At 47.7% G+C, this 18,923-nt stretch overlaps 1 protein-coding gene across 3 annotated transcripts in view; it reads right to left on the minus strand.

Annotated features, from left to right (window-relative positions):
* The window catches only part of NCAPG2 (non-SMC condensin II complex subunit G2), a 74,029-nt gene extending 61,979 nt beyond the window's left edge, over positions 1-12,050 (minus strand). Inside the window, exons 1-6 of one of the 3 annotated variants that reach the window (XM_024990665.2) lie at positions 11,956-11,988; positions 9,208-9,327; positions 5,654-5,842; positions 5,047-5,161; positions 3,514-3,668; positions 2,022-2,156 (exon numbers count right to left, since the gene is read on the minus strand). In XM_024990665.2, the coding sequence (XP_024846433.1) occupies positions 2,022-2,156; positions 3,514-3,668; positions 5,047-5,161; positions 5,654-5,842; positions 9,208-9,285 (672 nt within the window). In that variant the 5' untranslated portion in view covers positions 9,286-9,327; positions 11,956-11,988. Of the gene's footprint in view, positions 1-2,021; positions 2,157-3,513; positions 3,669-5,046; positions 5,162-5,653; positions 5,843-9,207; positions 9,328-10,796 lie in introns of all 3 variants that reach the window. The other 2 variants (XM_059885565.1, NM_001192449.1) reach the window with 2 other exon arrangements.
* Between the last annotated feature and the right edge of the window lie 6,873 nt (positions 12,051-18,923).

Here is an 18,923-nt window from a genome sequence, read left to right on the forward strand (position 1 = left end):
GCACCAGGGGTCTGAACACGGCCTTTCTGACCCCCAGGGCTGAAGGTTTTGGCCAGTGTGGGCCGCCGTCAGGTCCAGCCCTTCTGTGTCACCAGTGAGAGGGTGCGTGGGAAGAAGGCACACTGGGGTCAAACCCTGCCCTGCCCCGCCATGATTGTGAGGCCTGAGCAAGTTCCTCAGGGCCCTCCCCCTCTGGGAGGTCCTCCCCACCTCCTTTGGGGATGGGTGACTGCTGCCCCCTTTTGCCTCAAATCGTGTCTGCCAGGCCACAAGCAGTCAGAGTCAGGGCTATATTCTATATTAAAAACAACATGCTTTGCATCCCAACATGGAAATACAGTCAATCTAAAAAGACTACCAGTCAATCTTAAAGGAATAACCCTGAATATTCATTGGAAGGACTGATGCTGAAGCTCCAATACTTTGGCCACCTGATGTGAACAGCCCACTCACGGGAAAAGACCCTGATGCTGGGAAAGATTGAGGGCAGGAGGAGAAGGGGGTGACAGAGGATGAGATAAGATGGGTAGATGGTATCACTGACTCAATGGACATAAGTTTGAGCAAACTCTGGAAGACAATGAAGGACACGGAAGCCTGGTGTGCTGTAGTCCATGGGGTCGCAAGGGGTCAGACATGACTGAGTGACGAAACAATGAACAAAAAGACTAGAGGGGCTTCCCTGGGGGCTCAGTTGTAACGAATCCGACTGCCAGGGCAGGAGACACAAGCTTGATCCCCGGTCCAGGAAGACCCCACGCCACGAGGCAACCAAGCCTGCACACCACAAGTGCTGAGCCCGTGCTCTGGAGCCACGCTCTGCAGTGAGAGATGCCAGCGCAGCAACGGCCCTGCAAGTGACACTGGACAGCTGCCCCGCCGCTGCGGCCACAGAGAGCCGAGCAGCGAGAGGGGCCCAGGGGGCCACAACAGACAGACAATACCGTTTTTAAATCTAAAACACTGCCCAAATTACAACAAATTATCAAGAGGCTCATGTTCCCAGCGCTTCTTAGAAAAATAAATAAATAAAATAAAACAAGTACAGAAAACTCTAAAGATAACAGATGAGCATGTCCAAGAGAGCTAGGCAAGCCACTCTGTAATTTTAATTCTCTAATAGCCACATTAATAAAAGTAAAAAAGATCAAATTAACTTTATTAATGTATTTATGTAATCTAATATATCCAAAGTGTCATTTAAATATGTAATAAATACACAAAAATTATTAATGTGATATTTAACATTCTTTTTCCATATCAAGTTTCAAATCCCCATATATTTTACATTTAAGGCCACAGCTGGATTGGCCATATTTCATGTGCTCAGTAGCCAAGTGTGGGAGTGACCACTGGTGGACAGTGGAGCACTGGGCCAGGAACCTCGCTTTGGATTTACTGGATAGGTATGAAAGAAAACAAGAATCTTACGATAATAGCTTTGAGTTATATGCCAATTAACCTGGAATTAGGGCAGAGGGTCAGATCTGATCCATGGGGAAGTGCCTTCTCAACCTTATTTTTAGTCATTTTTAATTTAAAACGCAATCATGGTTCCCCCAGGATTCACACAGCCACCTGTTCCCATCTCCTTTAATGATGAAATACGCAATGACTTGTAAAATGTTTGCTTAACACTGTCACGCAGTAAATATGAATTGCAACAAATATAATAGTTTTGGACAGTTAAGCTGGCTCTTTTATTAAAACACTGAGCATGATGCAAACAGCAAACTCACGAACTCAGGAAAAACTTCCATCACAAAGCAGTTCACAGGACTTTCCTGGCGCTCCAGTGGTCAAGAATCCGCCTGCCAACGCAGGGAACATGGATGTGCTCCCTGGTCCAGGAAAACCCCACATGCTTAGACCACGCGTCACAATAAGAGAAGCTCTGAGAAGCCCACACATTGCAACGAAGAACAGCCCCTGCATGCAGCAAAGACGACTCAGCGCAGTCAGAAACAAATTAATTTTTTAAAAAGCAGTTCACAAACACACCAAGATGAAAAACCACTTGCCTCTTCTTTTTTGATGTAATTGACATTTATGAAGCACTCAAGCAGCATGTCTTTAATTTCTCTACTTTCTTCCAAATGATAATCAAAGCAATATAAAGCCTGATGGATACGCCACAGCCGACATATGTCTGCACCCTGGGGATGACAGGAAAAGAAAATCAACTAATTTTTCTTTTTTAATAATGGGTAAGGCCACATTTCAAATTAACTATGAGACTATTTTATGTCATCAAAAAGAAAAAATGACAAGAGAAAACATTTTAAAATTTGCAAACAAAGCTCCAGAGAACATTTTCCTAAAACTCAGGCAAAAGCAAGCAGAGATGCTGCCAGCCAGCACTGCACACCGTTTTATGTACCAACGAGGAGGCGAGCCTGCGCTGAGTGTGCGGGGCCTGAGCCACGCCAGGCTAGGAGCGACTGCCGAAGGACTGCGCCGCCAGGAAACAGACCTGAACGTTCTTAACTGGAAATGTAATCAGCCCGTGTGGCTGGTGGCTACTGTGGTAAACGGCACAGGTACAGACGTTTGATTTTAAAGGTGAACAAGAATGGCAGGGAAAATGGATTTTAAAAAGGCAAACCAAGGATGGCTTATGGATAAATTCTGACACAAACAACGAGTTTTCAATCACTCCCATGGTCAGAGTGCGAGCTGAGGATGCAGTCAAAAAGATTCTTTTCTGTCGTGAAATTGACTGCTCCTTGGAGGCCACCCTGGGACAGTCTGTCCCACAGGAGATAAGAAAAGGATCAGCTGCAAGGTACATAGAAACCTGCTGGCAATGTGTACCAAGAGCTCCAAGTTCAAACCCGCTGACCTACAAATTTCACTTGGAGGAATCTGTGACAAGTGAGCAAAGATGTAGAAGGAGGGCAAAGAGAAACCCCCAAAGATCCCTCAATGACAAGGGTCACCTTGGCAGTGGAATTACTGATGATTTTTGTTTTTCTTTCATTTTCCCTCTTCTTCATTTGCCCAGGTTTCTAAGATGAACACAAGTATCTGCTGTTGTTTGATCAGGGGAGAAAACCGCTCTTTTTCTGGATCTCTGAGTTGCATGCCAAAGACTGAAGGATGCGTTATATCCTGTTCTCACCATGCTTCCTGTGGGCCTGCCAAAGCTTCTACAGGCCTGGGCTGCAGTCTACAGCCCCGCCCCGGCCGCCCTCCTGCCCACTCACTCAGGTCAGCAGGCTCTCCCTGACACCCTCCCCCCTGCCGCCCTCAGTTCTCCCTGGACCAGTTCCCATCGAGGGGACAGCTTTCCATAGGCCACACACTGAGGAAGACGGGGAGATAGTCTATGCACAATGCACGCACGTGGAGCTCTGTCCGTCCTTGACCGCCCACCTCTGAGCATCACCCAGTGAAAAACCCCGCCCGGGAGCCACTGGGCCAGGCCTCGCACAAGCAGACGTAACTCCTAACTGGTGTAAACACGTGCACTTCTCAGCAAAGCACAGCGTGTGCTTTAGACAGGGAACGCACTGTCTTCGTCCTGAGACTCCTCCTCAGCAGCATGATGAAGGCGGTCTTGCCCATGTTCTCCTTGGCGGGCAGGCCTCTCTCCCACCACTTCACGCACAGGTCCTGGATGGAGCCCTGCAGCGCTCGCTCACCCTCTGGCAGCGCGTACAAAATTCCTGCAACAGAGTAGGCGCTGCACAGTGAGTGCATGCAGTGAACCGGGGCTCGTCCAGATCCAACCCAGAAGAGCATGTGACTCACAAGTGTGCCCAGCAGACATCAGTTTAACTCACCAAGACTTCTACACATTATTTATAGCGTACAAACAATGCTAACTAAAACCTGTTCCACCACTGCTGTAAAAGCAGACCCAACAGAACAGGAAATTTTAGAAGACCAAGAGGTCCCATTGCCCAAACTCCTAACGACGAGAGGCTCCAAACCCGAGTGCAGGGACACCCATGGCAACACTCAACAGCTGAGCCAGGGCAGGCCGAGTGACCAGTTACCCCACAGCTACCCCTCAGCTTGTTGGCCTCAAGTTCTGGCTCACTGGTGAAAAATAGTAAAAGCAACTATTATAATGAATAGAAAAGCTGTAGTGCTGTTAATAACAAAAGAGCTCAAGAACTAAATGAAAATGCTGACACTGTGCTCGTAATTGGAATCCAGACATCTGAAAGCCATTCCTTTAAAGTAAAATTCCTGAATTAACGGGGAATTTTATAAACCATGTTTGGAGACTGAGGATGAACTGTGGTAACACCCACAAGCATCTGGGAGCTCCTTTCATACTGACCGGGGTAATCTTAGTAAGACACATTAATTCCACACAAGAATTCTGAATAAAAGAGCATACTAAACAGATGCATAAGCCAAGTGGCTCTGGTTTATGTGTGAAATGAAAATGCCAGTAAGAATTGATGACAAAATCTGATTAGGGAACTAATCAGATTCACACAGTGGGAGGTGAGGGTACCTGTGAGATTTTTCTTTAAAAAAAAAAACAACAAAGTTACCTTTGCATCTTTTATAGCTATAATTTCATTCAAATATTATATGATCAGATCATCTCATAAATTCATACTAGTGTTCCTACTAAATTAATAACTATCACTTCACAGTTTAGTTAAAATTTAGAGTACCAACTTAGGAATATTCGAGTAGGAGTCAACAACTGTTTCCCAGGTCATATTCATGACGCAATTAAAGAAAAAGAGGCAGTGCCACAGGTACTGGGCTCCCCTGAGCTGCTGGGCAGTGAATCCCCAGCTGAGGAGCTTGCAACGGCTGGTTCCCCTTATCAGCTCTTATTGGTCTTGAAGGTTCAAATATAGCCTGTCGTCCAGTAATGCACATGTTCACCATCTGAAACACTTATATGTGGCTCAAATGAAATAATTACTCAGGACAGCCCCTAAAGGAATGCTCCTTTGCTCGTTTTTTCCAGCTGAAGTACAAGAGCCCTGTTTCTCCACTGCTGGGGGCTTCCTTTTACTGGTATCACAGACACAGCACTCATTCACACCCCACGTTACTGCAAAGTCAACTTACCATTTAATATAACAGCACACTCCAGTAAGGGTTCACAGTTCTCTCTTTCATTTATGACTGACACAGAAGCAAGAATCACAGATGTAACTGCATGGATTATTTCTATGTTTCTATGCTATAAGTAAAAAAAAAAAAAAAAAAAAAATCAAAGCACAAGTAAGTTAAAAATCAACTTAAAATTTACTTTTAAATGTAAAACTTACTAAATTTATGAAAATAAAGCCACACTTGACACTTCTTCTAAACAGCGAGTTAGGGCTTCCCTGGTGGTCCAGTGGCTGGGACCCCGGCTCCCAGTGCAGGGGGCCCAGGGTCAATCCCTGGGCAGGGGCTATATCCCAGATACTGCAACTAAGTTTATAAATAAGTATTAAAAAATAAAATAAACAGTGAGTTAAAGCTGGACACAGATCAGCAGTTTGAAAAGAGCAGCCCTGAATCCTGGGTAAATAACGGTAGGCTCAAAAAGGTGTAACCACATTAAATAGACTTCTGGTACCCGCGTCTTCTAACTTTAATTTTAACAATGTAAAATTCAATTATATACAATAAATAATTACTTTTTTAACAAGAAAAAGAAAATTTATCTTTGAAGGATGAGGGTTACCATTTTTGAATCCTGCTCCGCTCTCACACTGTCCTCACTGGGGGCTTCTGCTGTCTGCCACCCCTCCACCGGGCTCTCCAACAACATGTCCACTAGCAAATTCTTGAGCCTTTGCCACAGTTCTTCTTTCTGCTTCCTTGATAATTCATCTATCAACTCATTTAGGTTGAACGGGTCACAAGTATCATTCTGCAAAATAAATAGCAACTGTTACATTTCAAATACAAGAAAACAGTTCTATCTTCTTTATAATGGCATCAAAAGAAGTTTATGTGTTAATAACTAAGTTTGAAATTTGAGAGTCAGGCTGTAGTGTCTGAAATCCAGTCCTAAAAGGGCAACAGGAGTGATCAGACAGAAAGCAGCAGATGCCTCCATGCCTAGTCAGTCCTGGTATACTCCTCTTCACCCCCTTAGCAAAACTGCCCCTGACATCAATCCACCCAGACGTCCTCCGTCTCCAGGCCTGAAATCTGGTTACAAGTGGACACCAGAGCTCAAGTAACAGTAAGAGCCACAACAGTAATAATACAGCCATGCAAAGGACTGCAAGCAGGTTTTCTGGTCTCCAACCAGTCTTGGGCCCTGACTTTGTCCCTGTATCCAATCTGGTACAACCTGAGCACCACAACAGCCACAGTAAGGGATTATAACTCCTTGAATAAAATAAAAACCAATGAGGCCATATTGATAATAAATAGTAGCCAATAATTGGGCTTCCCCAATGGCTCAGCAGTAAAGAATCCGCCTACAGTGCAGGAGATGCAGGCGACATAGGTTCGATCCCTGGGTCAGGAAGATTTCCTGGAGGAGGGCATTACAACCCACTCCAGTATTCTCACCTGGAGAATCCCATGGACAGCGGAGATTGGCGGGCTGTAGTCCACAGCATCACAAAAAGTCAGACACAACTGAAGTGACTGAGCATGCACACACAGCCAATAACTTATCAATAATTAACTAATGGCATTGGCATGCTATTAATAGCAATAAATAAATACAGCAGCAATTTGGGATTGGAAAATCACAATTTTGTAGTGATCATTGTAATAACTGATTCAGGCAAGAAACCCCAACTATCAATATATTTTAAAGGTATTGTGAAATACACATATGGAAAGGTGTACTAAGTGTGACTGTAGGTAAATAAATAAAGCCTCGTGTCTCCACCACCCCTCCAGGGCTGCCGCCCTCCCCTCCCCAGTTTTTTTAGCATTTATGGTAATTACTGCCTTGCTTTTCTTGATAACTTCACCACCATTTGCATCCCTAAACCATGTCCTGTAAATAGGTCTATTTTCCACTTGGTAGAGAACTGGGTCACAAGGTCTCTGTTCTTTCATATCTTGCTTCTCTTGCTCAACATTATTTAGTGACGCTCATCCATACACTGCATGTCATTACAGTTCATTTAGTTTCATTTCATTTCCATTATAGTTTTGCTTTTACTTTTGTAGAGTTTTCCATTGCATAAACATAACAAAATATATTTATCCATTCTTCTGTTGATCACTATTTAGTTGTTTCTGGGTTTGGGGTATTTCAGAAAAACACTGCAAAGAACATTGTTTTACATGGCTCTTATTTAAGGACTAAATAAAAAATGGATTGTCAATTGAAGAGTCTGTATACATTCAACACTATCAGTTGAATATATATTTACTACTCTAAATGTTGTAGCAGTTTCCCTATCCCCAGCAGTGATGAAATTTTCAAATATTCCACATCTCCCCAACAAGTAGTATTTTCAGTCTGGTGGGAGACAGTGGTATTTTATCTTTTCGTTTTCTTCCAAAGGGCAGAAGTTGGATGAGGAGAAAAGAATTTACCTAGTCTCAATTTACTTCCCCACAGCATGCGTGCGTGGTCAGTCGCTTAGTGTTTGGGACTCCATAGACAGCAGCCCACCAGGCTCCTCTGTCCATGGGATTTCCCAGGCAAGAATGCTGGAGTGGGTTGTCATTTCCTCCTCCAGGGGATCTTCCCGACCCAGGGATCAAGCCCATGTCTCCTGTGTCTCCTGCACTGGCAGGTGGATTTTTTTACCACTGTGCCACCCACAGATCACTTGTTAATTACAAAAGTGGGAATACTAACGCACCAGCAATGACACAAATCGACACCATGTGCCTCACCAAGGAGGCCGTGACACCACTTACACACGCAGCCCCTCCATATGCATAAACGAGCAAATGAGGGCAGGGGAAGGGCAGCCTCAGAGCAGCTGCCTGCACGCTTCCAGACTGTCAGTCACGGGGGGCGGGCCGTGGCACTCTGGAGTAAAGAGACTAGCAAGGCAGGACAGCGGAGCAAAGCCACCTCTCCATCCCAGTCCCAGCAGCCTCCTCTCCGCGGGACCCATCGGAGTGGTCCAGGGCTCTTCATCTTTCCCACTACTTTTGTCTGGAATTCTCTCCCGCAATCTCCATCCAGTTCTTAGCTGTCACTACTTTGACTTTCACTGCATGATCAGAACAAGTGAGGTATGTGTCATGTGCCCCAAGGTCACAGATTTTAGAGTCGGGGCCCTAAAGCTGGGGTCCTCCAGAGTCGGTCCTAGGCCCTGCTCCTACTACACTGCGTGGATGACCCAACGCATCCCACAGGAGCTGACACCCCCGAGCCTGCCTCCAGACGAGCTGCTCCTGGCTCCAGGCCTGCCTCTCCACATCCACCTGCACGCTTCTCACACATGCGTCCTGGAGCCTCTCAGCACATCCCACGTGAGCCATCTCCTCCCTCAAGCCTGCCCTCTTCCCACTTAGGACCTCGCTGAATGAATGAGGTCCTTTTCTTTGTGTTCAAAGGAATATTCCCAAAAGGTGAGTCTTCTCTTTCTGTCTTTCTCTCTCTTTCACCCTTTTGCACACAGGTCACTCTCTGCTTAAAAGTCCCTGTTCCTCTCAGGACAGTCTCAATTCCTCAGAATGGTCAAGGTCTCATTCCCGATGTCACCTCTTTCCTTCTTCCTCAGCTGGTGTTTTTACACTAAACATCTCTAAGTTCAAACACAAGGTACTTCTCCAGTCTTCAGAGTTAACCCTGTTGGTTAGCGCAGTCCTTCTCCATACCCCTCTGACTGGTTAACTTATTTCACTTTTTAGATCTTTGGTTCCACAGCCTTTTTATCAGGATGGGAAACATTTCATGTCTAAATCTGGGTCCCTCCACACCTCTGCCCCAGTTTAGCCCTTACCCTGGTGTGTTTACACACCTGGATTCACCACAACACAGTAAATAACCTAAGGACAAAAAAGGATGTCTTCCTCACAATGCCACGCACAGAACAAGAGATCAATAAACGTTTAAGTAGGTGATTCGAAATATCTTGTGTTACGCCACTTAGCATGCTCACAACAACCCTCTTAAAGCAAATGGGAAACACTCCCATCGGCAGATCTAATTGTGTTTAGTTCTGCCTTACTTCTTTAAATACACCTTGGTCTGTACGGATTCACTGAAATGATTATATTTCACTTGTGGATATAATGATTTTAGCAAAACGTCTATATATTAACAGTCAAAATCACAATAAAGCTAAATATAAAACTTACATCAAGTTGAATGAATTGCAAAAATTTTCCAATTAGCTCCTTAGACACTGCTTGTATGAATGTCTCACGTTTTTCCATAGCAGATCAAACTGTTTTTCATATGGCATTTATTCTGCAACACTAGTAAAAAAAACACAATCATAGTTAGTATCCAAAACTGCAAGGAAATCCCTACACTACCTGTGATAGACAGTTTCTAACAATATTCTGACCTAAACAAGCTATAACATCTAAAAAAAAAACTTTGTTACCAAGGAGGAAAGGGATTGACATATACACTCTACTGTATATAAAGAGGTAACTAGTAAGAGCCTCGGAGAAGGCAATGGCACCCCACTCCAGTACTCTTGCCTGGAAAATCCTATGGACGGAGGAGCCTGGTAGGCTGCAGTCCATGGGGTCGCTAGGAGTCGGACACGACTGAGCGACTTCACTTTCACTTTTCACTTTCCTGCATTGGAGAAGGAAATGGCAACCCACTCCAGTGTTCTTGCCTGGAGAATCCCAGGGACGGGGGAGCCTGGTGGGCTGCTGTCTCTGGGGTCTCACAGAGTCGGACACGACTGAAGCGACTTAGCAGCAGCAGCAGTAAGAGCCTAATTACAGCACTGGGGGCTCTACTCAACACTCTGTAATGACATATATGGGAAAGAAAGAATCTAAAAGAGAGTGGATAAGTATACAATTGATTCTGTGCAGCAGAAACTAACACAACATTGTGAATCAACTATATCGATAAAAAATAATTAAAAATAAATAAAAATAACTTCCTTCTTTTCTTCACTGAGAACAGTATCAACAAAACATCATGTTTTTATCGATTGTTAATGAAGTTACCAACTAAGGACAGAGAAATCCAACAGCTCTAGGAGGCTCACCTCTCTCCCTTTCTAGGACCTTCACAAGATGCTCCTTCAGGTCTGAGGCAGCTCAGCAAAGAACAGACTGGGCCGAGCTGCTAACACCTGAAGACTCTCCTTCCTCAAGGGCATTCCTGCACCAGGAAAACCCTGCCGGTGGCCTTGCCAGGCAATGTGTGGCCTCGGGGCCGCCTGGGAGCTTGTTAGTGTGCGCATCAGGTGCACTCCTCCCTGGCCCCGTGGGACAGAGCTCAGGGATTGTGTCTCCCGGAAAAAATCCTATTTTCCATTTACACCGCCTAGTGCTTGCAGTGCCTGATTCGAAAGAGATCATGAAGCAACTGCAAAGAACATAGGTGTAGCAGGACACTTACCTTAAAAATAAATGAAAACCTCCTGCAGTCACAAGCAGAGCAACATGGAAAATTACTGGTACCAATGGCAACAATTACCAGGACAGAGTCATCTTAAATGCAGAACCCCAAGATCTTAGCATTTAAATCAAACAACAAGAACAGAAAATAACTTCTCCACATAGGTAACACTAAAGTATGGCCGCCTCAACCCTCAACTCAGATGGCCGAGAGACAGGCATGACTTCTGACCTGCCAAGCAGGCAGGAGGGTCACCAGCACTAAGCCTGATGCATGATTATGGCTAGTTTGAGTTCAAGAGTTTAAATGAACAGTATTCCAAAAAAGGTGCAGCCAACCACACAGAACCTTTTACCTTAAAATGGGGACCTTGCTTGTTTGTGATTCTGGTAGCTTTTCTGGTTTGCTCTATTTCCAAGTGTAATTCCCACAGTAATCCAATAGACGACCAGATTCACTGCCATAGCCCCCATTTTCTCTCTGGTGATTGTAGTTCTTTAAGGATAATTAATTTTCCAACTTCACTAAATCTCTCTAGTGAAGTGACCACTTCACTAGAGTGACCACTACTGTGTGCATAAGGCCCCGCCCCTCCAAGCAGAGCTACCTTCTAGGAGAGATCACCTCGCCAGGCAACTGCCATCCCAATGGCAGGGTGCTCTGTACTAAGATGAGTATTTAAAAGAGACTTTTGTCACGTTGTTACCGCAGAAAACCCCTGTCACCTGGAGCCAACCATTCATCTCAGAACTAGGAGAGACACCTGAGGACAGTTTTCCCAGGGCACAAGCGCTCAGAGAACTGATCTCTGAGATCAGTCTCTGGTCCAGGGCTCAGGGGACCCTGCCCGGTGTCAGTCCCCGGTCCGGGCTCAGGGGACCCTGCCCGGTGTCAGTCCCCGGTCCTGGGCTCAGGGGACCCTGCCCGGGATCAGCCCCCGGTCCGGGGCTCAGGGGACCCTGCCCGGTGTCAGTCCCCGGTCCTGGGCTCAGGGGACCCTGCCCGGGATCAGCCCCCGGTCCGGGGCTCAGGGGACCCTGCCCGGTGTCAGTCCCCGGTCCTGGGCTCAGGGGACCCTGCCCGGGATCAGTCCCCGGTCCGGGCTCAGGGGATCCTGCCCGGTGTCAGTCCCCGGTCCTGGGCTCAGGGGACCCTGCCCGGGATCAGCCCCTGGTCCGGGCTCAGGGGACCCTGCCCGGTGTCAGTCCCCGGTCCTGGGCTCAGGGGACCCTGCCTGGGCTCAGCCCCCGGTCCGGGGCTCAGGCGATCCTGCCCGGGGTCAGCCCAGCCCAGGCTGCGGGGCCTCTGAACTCAGTCCCGGGGGAACAGGCGCGGAGTGTGGCGCGCTCCCGGCCCGGCGCCCGCCTTCCCGGCCGCCTCAGAGCCCCGGCCGGGCCGCGGGCTCAGATCGCGGCCCACGCGGAGGCTGCGGTGTTAGGGAACCGAGCGGACCGAGCCCCCGTCTCCCGGTCCCCCGCCCCCAGCCTTCCGCCGGCCAAACCCGCGGCGCTCACCTTGTCCCCGGGACACGCAGTTTCCCGCGTTCTGACCAGATTCAAAACCGCCCGCCGGCTCCCCCAACGCACCCCGCCCGCCCGCGCGTCACACGCGCCGCTCTCGCGATAACTGGGCGTGGGCGAGGCCGCCGGAGGGCGCACGCCCGCCCCGCCCCGCCCGCCTCAGGCCCCGCCTCCGAGGCCGCCAGAGCCGCTGCGCGGGCCGCGCCTCTCCACGCGAGCTCGGATCGTGACATTTTTTAGCTTGACATCAAAATTTGTCGTGGCTTAAGTGATTGAAACAGATACAACCTCTGACATAATTATAAAGACTGACTCAGAATAAAACTGTGACATCACCCTTTATATGCATCCAGTGACGTCTGAACACTAGCAGCTGAACTCCGGTCTGGGTGAACTCTACGTTTCCCACATAATTGTGTCCTTAATGCAGTATCTGTTTCTGCCATGCAATTTCTATGGACCATGTGCCCAGCAAAATATATTTATAAATAAATGTAGACACATATACTTACTATCTTGTCATCAAAATTCTCTAGATTTACAAACATATTAATTGGGATACAAATATATCAGAATGAAAGTGAAAGTGTTAGTGGTTCAGTCGTGTCCGACTCTCTGTGACCCCATGGACTGTAGCCCGCCAGGCTCCTCTGTCCGTGGGATTCTTCAGGCAAGAATACTGCAGTGGGTAGCCAATCCCTTCTCCAGGGTGTCTTCCCTACCCACGGATGGAACCTGGGTCTCCTGAATTGTAGGCAGATTCTTTATCATCTGAGCCACCAGGGAAGCGTACAAATATATCAAAGTCATATATAAATTGACTGTAAATGTCGTAAATATTACATATAAAATTAAACTTGTTGAAACACACTTCTTAATACTATGTTTAAGACTGTTTTCTAATAAGTTGTATATTCTGATTTATGTTTATTGCTGTAAATACTGAGAAAACTTTACACTAAAAAAAAAAAGCAGACAAATGAAAAAACAATTGATAGCAATGTTCAGTTCAGTTCAGTCGCTCAGTCGTGTCCGACTCTTTGCGACCCCATGAATTGCAGCAGGCCAGGCCTTCCTGTCCATCGCCAACTCCCGGAGTTCACTCAGACTCACGTCCATCGAGTTGGTGATGCCATCCAGCCATCTCATCCTCTGTCGTCTCCTTCTCCTCCTGCCCCCAATCCCTCCCAGCATCAGAGTCTTTTCCTAGCTAAATACAATAGCATTTAACTAAAATATGTTCATACTAGCAATGAACATATTTTACTTAAATGCCAAAAATCAGATATTGATCTATCATCAATTTCTTTTAATTTAACTTGTATCAGCTAACAATTTGATTGGACTTTCCTTCAATTTTCGTTGGAACCAAAGACTTGGAAACCATCTGAATTTCAAAAGAATTTGAACCCAGTCACTTGAAATAATTTTTCTCAGTTTCCGAAAAACCTTAACCCAGATACATTGAATTACTATTAATTATATCAGCTACTATTTGAAGGCACTTTTGCCAATACAGGTTTTTTAGATAAAAGCTTTTTTTGCTCGCTTTATATGTTTTTCTCACACCTTGGGGATCTGCAGATTTCACTCATCCATTCCTCAGCCAGATCAGATTGAACCGTCTAAGGAACTGTTCACAAACTGCTGAGGAACAAAGAATGTATCTCTAAGATTCTGGCCGTGGGCCCACTGAGATCACCAGGACAAAGGAACAAAGTCCCCCTGGACTCACCCCAGGCGTGTCCTCCACCTGGAATCAAGACCTGGAGGAGGACCATCCCCAGGGCTCCAGCATGAGCCCACCCTTTGTGTCCTGAGGCTTTGGGTGTTGCTTTGAGGGCTCATCTGTGGTGTAGGTGCTCTGAGCCTCCTGCGCCCCCTGCCCAGTTCCAGTAGTCACCACACAAAGCAGCACCCCAAACCCCAGGCCCTGTCCCGCGAGGCCCTGGACTAGCCCTTCTCGCACCCACCCCAACGTCTGAAGCCCTTTCACTGTGCCTGTGAGGACAGGCCTGCAGCTGCCACTCCTCAGGCTGAACCGTCCGGAGCGGACCCTGGACTAACTGGCCATCTGGGGAGGTAGCGGGTGGTCCTGGTCTGACAAGAAGCTTGTGACAGCGAGGCCAGAGGAGCTCACTGGAGGCCCGGGGCATCCGGGCGGTCCCCAGGGGTCTGCGCGGCCCCGCCCACTTCTCCTCGGGAGCAGCCCCAGCCCCCGCCTTCCGCTCAGCCCCCGCCCCTGAAGTCCCCGGACGCCACGCCCCGTCACCCTGCTCCTCACCCGCCGGGCGGCCACGCCCACCTCCTACCACAGTAACCTTGGGGCTGTGGGCGCTCCCGGTGGCCCCGCTCCCCCGCTGCCCCCACACCCCACATACCCCACACTCCCCTACATCCCCACAAACACCCGACGCCCACACACGCCACACACCCCCACAGCCTCCACATGTCCACACCCCACCCACGCCCACATCCCCCACTCCCACACAACACCCACACAACCCCCACACACCACACCCCCCCCACACACCTCACACCACACACACCCCACATGTCCACACAACACCCGCACACACACAACCCCCACACCCACACACCCCACGCACACACAGACCTCACACCCCTCACCCCACACACACCCCACCCACACCCACACCCGCACACACACAACCCCCCACACCCACACACCCCCCACACACCACACACACACACAGACTTCACACACCTCACCCCACACATACCCCACCCATGCCCGCACCCACACACACACAACCCCCACACACCCGGCACCCACAAACCTGACACCCACACACACCTCATACTCCACACCTATACACCCCACACTCCCCCACACCCGCACATACACAACCCCACACACCTCACATCCCACACCACACACACCCCACATTCCCCTACACATCCACACAACACACACAGATAACCCCCCACGCCCACACACCTCACATCCTTCACCCCACACACAACACCGCACACACACAACCCCCACATACCCGACACCCACACACCCCACACTCCCCCACACACCTCACACCCACACACCCCCACACAATACCCGCACACACATCACACACTCCCCCACACCCACACCCACATACTCCACATCCCCACACACCCCAAACACCAACATACACCCTACATACCCCACATCCACACACCTCACACCCCACACACCTCACACACCCCCCACACCCACCCAGACACCCCACACCTACACACCCCTCATGTCACACACACCTCCACACACACACACACCCCCCACACACATACCCTACACACCCCTCACATCCCCACACACACCCCCACACAGCCCCTATACCCCACACACACCCACACACCTCACACCCCTCCACACACACCCACATACCCACCCCCACCCCCTAAACCCACACATCCCCACACACACCCATACACTCCACACCCACATACCCAGCCCCCAAGCCCCACACATCCCCACACACACCCACACACCCTACACACCCCCCCACACACAACACATACACACACACATACACAACCCACACAAACCCACACCTCACACACACATGCACACCCCATATCCCCCAAACCCCACACACCACACACCCACACACAGCACACACACCCCTACACACTCCACATCCCCACACCCAGATACCCAACCCCACACACATACCCACACACACCCAGAAGTCCCACACACCCCATACCCGCCTCGCTGCCCCACGCGGAACCCTGCTCCACTTCCTCCCTCTTTCCATCCCAGTCCACTCTCCAGGTTGGGGGTGTTCAGTCCCTGGGGCAGAAAGTGATCAAAGCAGGTGGTTCTGGAGCCATACAGGGCTGGGAGGAGGCCCTGCAGAAACCTGTCCTTCTTTTTGTGGTTTGATACTCTACCTTCTCTGCAGTAAAAGTCTGAACTTGGGAAACGTGCATGGAGTGGATTCAACAACAATGAAAGGTAAAGCAGAAGTCACTGGAAGCTCAAGGGCCACCCTTGCTCTGCCTGGGGACTTCACCCAAGACTGGAGGATCTCAGGGCAACACCCAGGAGGGGGGTGTGAAGACAGGTGGTGTGAAGACCCCTCTGCAGGTGCCACCACTCCTAGACATAAGACTCTTCCACATGGTCCCCAAAGGAATCTGCACACACATCTGCCTCTCAAGATGGCAGAAATAGAAGGATGTGGGCTCATCTTCTCCTGTGAGAACTCCAAACTTGAAACTAACCGCTGAACAACCATTGACAGGAGAATATTGGATCCCACCAAAAAAAGATACCCCTGTCAAGGGCAAAGGAGAAGCCCCAATAAGACAGTAAGAGGAGCAAAATCATGTTTAGAAACAAACCTCAGATAAATATCAATAACCTCAGAGAGGTAGATGACATCACCCACGCATGTGGCAGAAAGCGAAGAGGAACTGAAGAGCCTCTTGAGTAAAGTGATGGAGGAGAGTGAAAAAGTTAGCTTAAAACTCAGCATTCAAAAAACTAAGATCATGGCATCCGGTCCCATCACTTCATGGTAAATAAATGGGGAAACAATGGAAACAGTGACAGACTTTATATCCTTGGGGCTCCAAAATCACTGCAGATGGTGACTGCAACCATGAAATTAAAAGACGCTTGCTCTTTGGAAGAAAAGCTATGACCAACCTAGACAGCATATTAAAAAGCAGAGACATTACTTTGCTGACAAAGGTCCATCTAGTCAAACCTATGGTTCTTCCAGTAGTCATGTATGGATGTGAGAGTTGAACTATAAAGAAAGCTGAGTGCCAAAGAATTGATGCTTTTTAACTGTGGTGTTAGAGAAGACTCTTGAGAGTTTCTTGGACTCTAAGGGGATCCAACCAGTCCATCCTAAAGGAAATTGGTCCAGAATGTTCACTGGAAGGACTGATGCTGAAGCTGAAACTCCGATACTTTGGGCACCTGAAGGTAGAGTTCCAGAGAATAGCAAAGAGAGATAAGAGAGCCTTTCTCAGTGATCAGTGCAAAGAAATAGAGGAAAACAGTAGAATGGGAAAGATTAGAGATCTTTTCAAGAAAATTAGAGATACCAAGGGAACATTTCATGCAAAGATGGACATAATAAAGGACAGAAATGGTATGGACCCAACAGAAGCAGAAGTTAAGAAGAGGTGGCAAGAATACACAGAAGAACTATACAAAAAAAGATCTTCATGACCCAGATAATCACGATGGTGTGATCATTCACCTAGAGCCAGACATCCTGGAGTGCAAAGTCAAGAGGGTCTTAGGAAGCATCACTACAAACAAAGCTAGTGGAGGTGGTGAAATTCCAGCTAAGCTATTTCAAGTCCTAAAAGATGATGCTGGGAAAGTGCTGCACTTAATATGCCAGCAAATTTGAAAAACTCAGCAGTGGCCATAGGACTGGAAAAGGTCAGTTTTCATTCCAATCCCAAAGAAAGGCAATGCCAAAGAATGCTCAAACTGCCGTACAATTGCACTCCTGTCACGCTGTAAAGTAATGCTCAAAATTCTCCAAGCTAGGCTTCAACAGTACATGAACTGAGAACTTTCAAGCTGGATTTACAAAAGGCAGAGGAACAAGAGACCAAATTGCCACATATGCTGGATCATAGAAAAGCAAGCGAATTCCAGAAAAACATCTACTTCTGCCTCATTGACTACACTAAAGCCTTTGACTGTGTGGATCACAACAAACTGTGGAGAATTCTTCAAGAGATGGGAATACCAGACCACTGACCTGCCTCCTTGGAAGGAAAGTTATGACCAACCTAGATAGCATATTCAAAAGCAGAGACATTACTTTGTCGACTTAAAAAGCAAAGACATTACTTTGCCAGCAAAGGTCCGTCTAGTCAAGGCTATGGTTTTTCCAGTGGTCATGTATGGATGTGAGAGTTGGACTATAAAGAAAGCTGAGCGCCAAAGAATTGATGCTTTTGAACTGTGGTGTTGGAGAAGACTCTTGAGAGTCTCTTGGACTGCAAGGAGATCCAACCAGTCCATCCTAAAGGAGATCAGTCCTGGATGTTCATTGGAAGGACTGAAGTTGAAGCTGAAACTCCTATATTTTGGCCACCTGATGCGAAGAGCTGACTCATTTGAAAAGACCCTGATGTTGGGAAAGACTGAAGGCAGGAGGAGAAGGGGACGACAGAGGATGAGATGGTTAGATGGCATCACCGACTCAATGGACATAAGTCTGGGTAAACTCCAGGAGTTGGTAATGGACAGGGAGGTCTGGCGTGCTGCAGTTCATGGGGTCGCACACGACTGAGCGACTGAACTGAACTGACCTGCCTCCTGAGAAATCTGTATGCAGGTCAAGAAGCAACAGTTAGCACCGGACATGGAACAACAGAATTTTTACAGATTGGGAAAGGAGTATGTCAATAAGCTGTATATTGTCACCTTGCTTATTTAACTTATATTCAGAGTACATCATGCAAAATGCTGGGCTGAATGAAGCACAAGCTGGAATCAAGGTGGCTGGAAGAAATATCAGTAACCTCAGATATGCAGATGACACCACCCTTATGGCAGAAAGTGAAGAGGAACTAAAGAGCCTCTTGAAAGTGAAAGAGGAGAGTGAAAAAGCTGGCTTAAAACTCAACGTTCAGAAAACTAAGATCATGGCGTCTGATCCCATCACTTCAAGGCAAATAGATGGGGAAACAATGGAAACAGTGACAGACTTTATTTTCTTGGGCTCCAAAATCAATGCAGATGGTGACTGCAGCCATGAAATTAAGACGCTTACTCCTTGGAAGAAAAGCTATGACCAACCTAGACAGCATATTGAAAAGCAGAGACATTAGTTGCCGACAAATGTCTGTGTAGTCAAAGCTATGGTTTTTCCAGTAGTCATGTATGGATGTTGAGAGTTGGACCATAAAGAAAGCTGAGCACCGAAGAGTTGATACTTTTCAGCTGTGGTGTTGAAGAAAATTCTTGAGAGTCCCTT

This window comes from Bos taurus, chromosome 4, assembly GCF_002263795.3.
Source record: "Bos taurus isolate L1 Dominette 01449 registration number 42190680 breed Hereford chromosome 4, ARS-UCD2.0, whole genome shotgun sequence".
In the NCBI taxonomy this organism is placed as follows: domain Eukaryota; kingdom Metazoa; phylum Chordata; class Mammalia; order Artiodactyla; family Bovidae; genus Bos; species Bos taurus.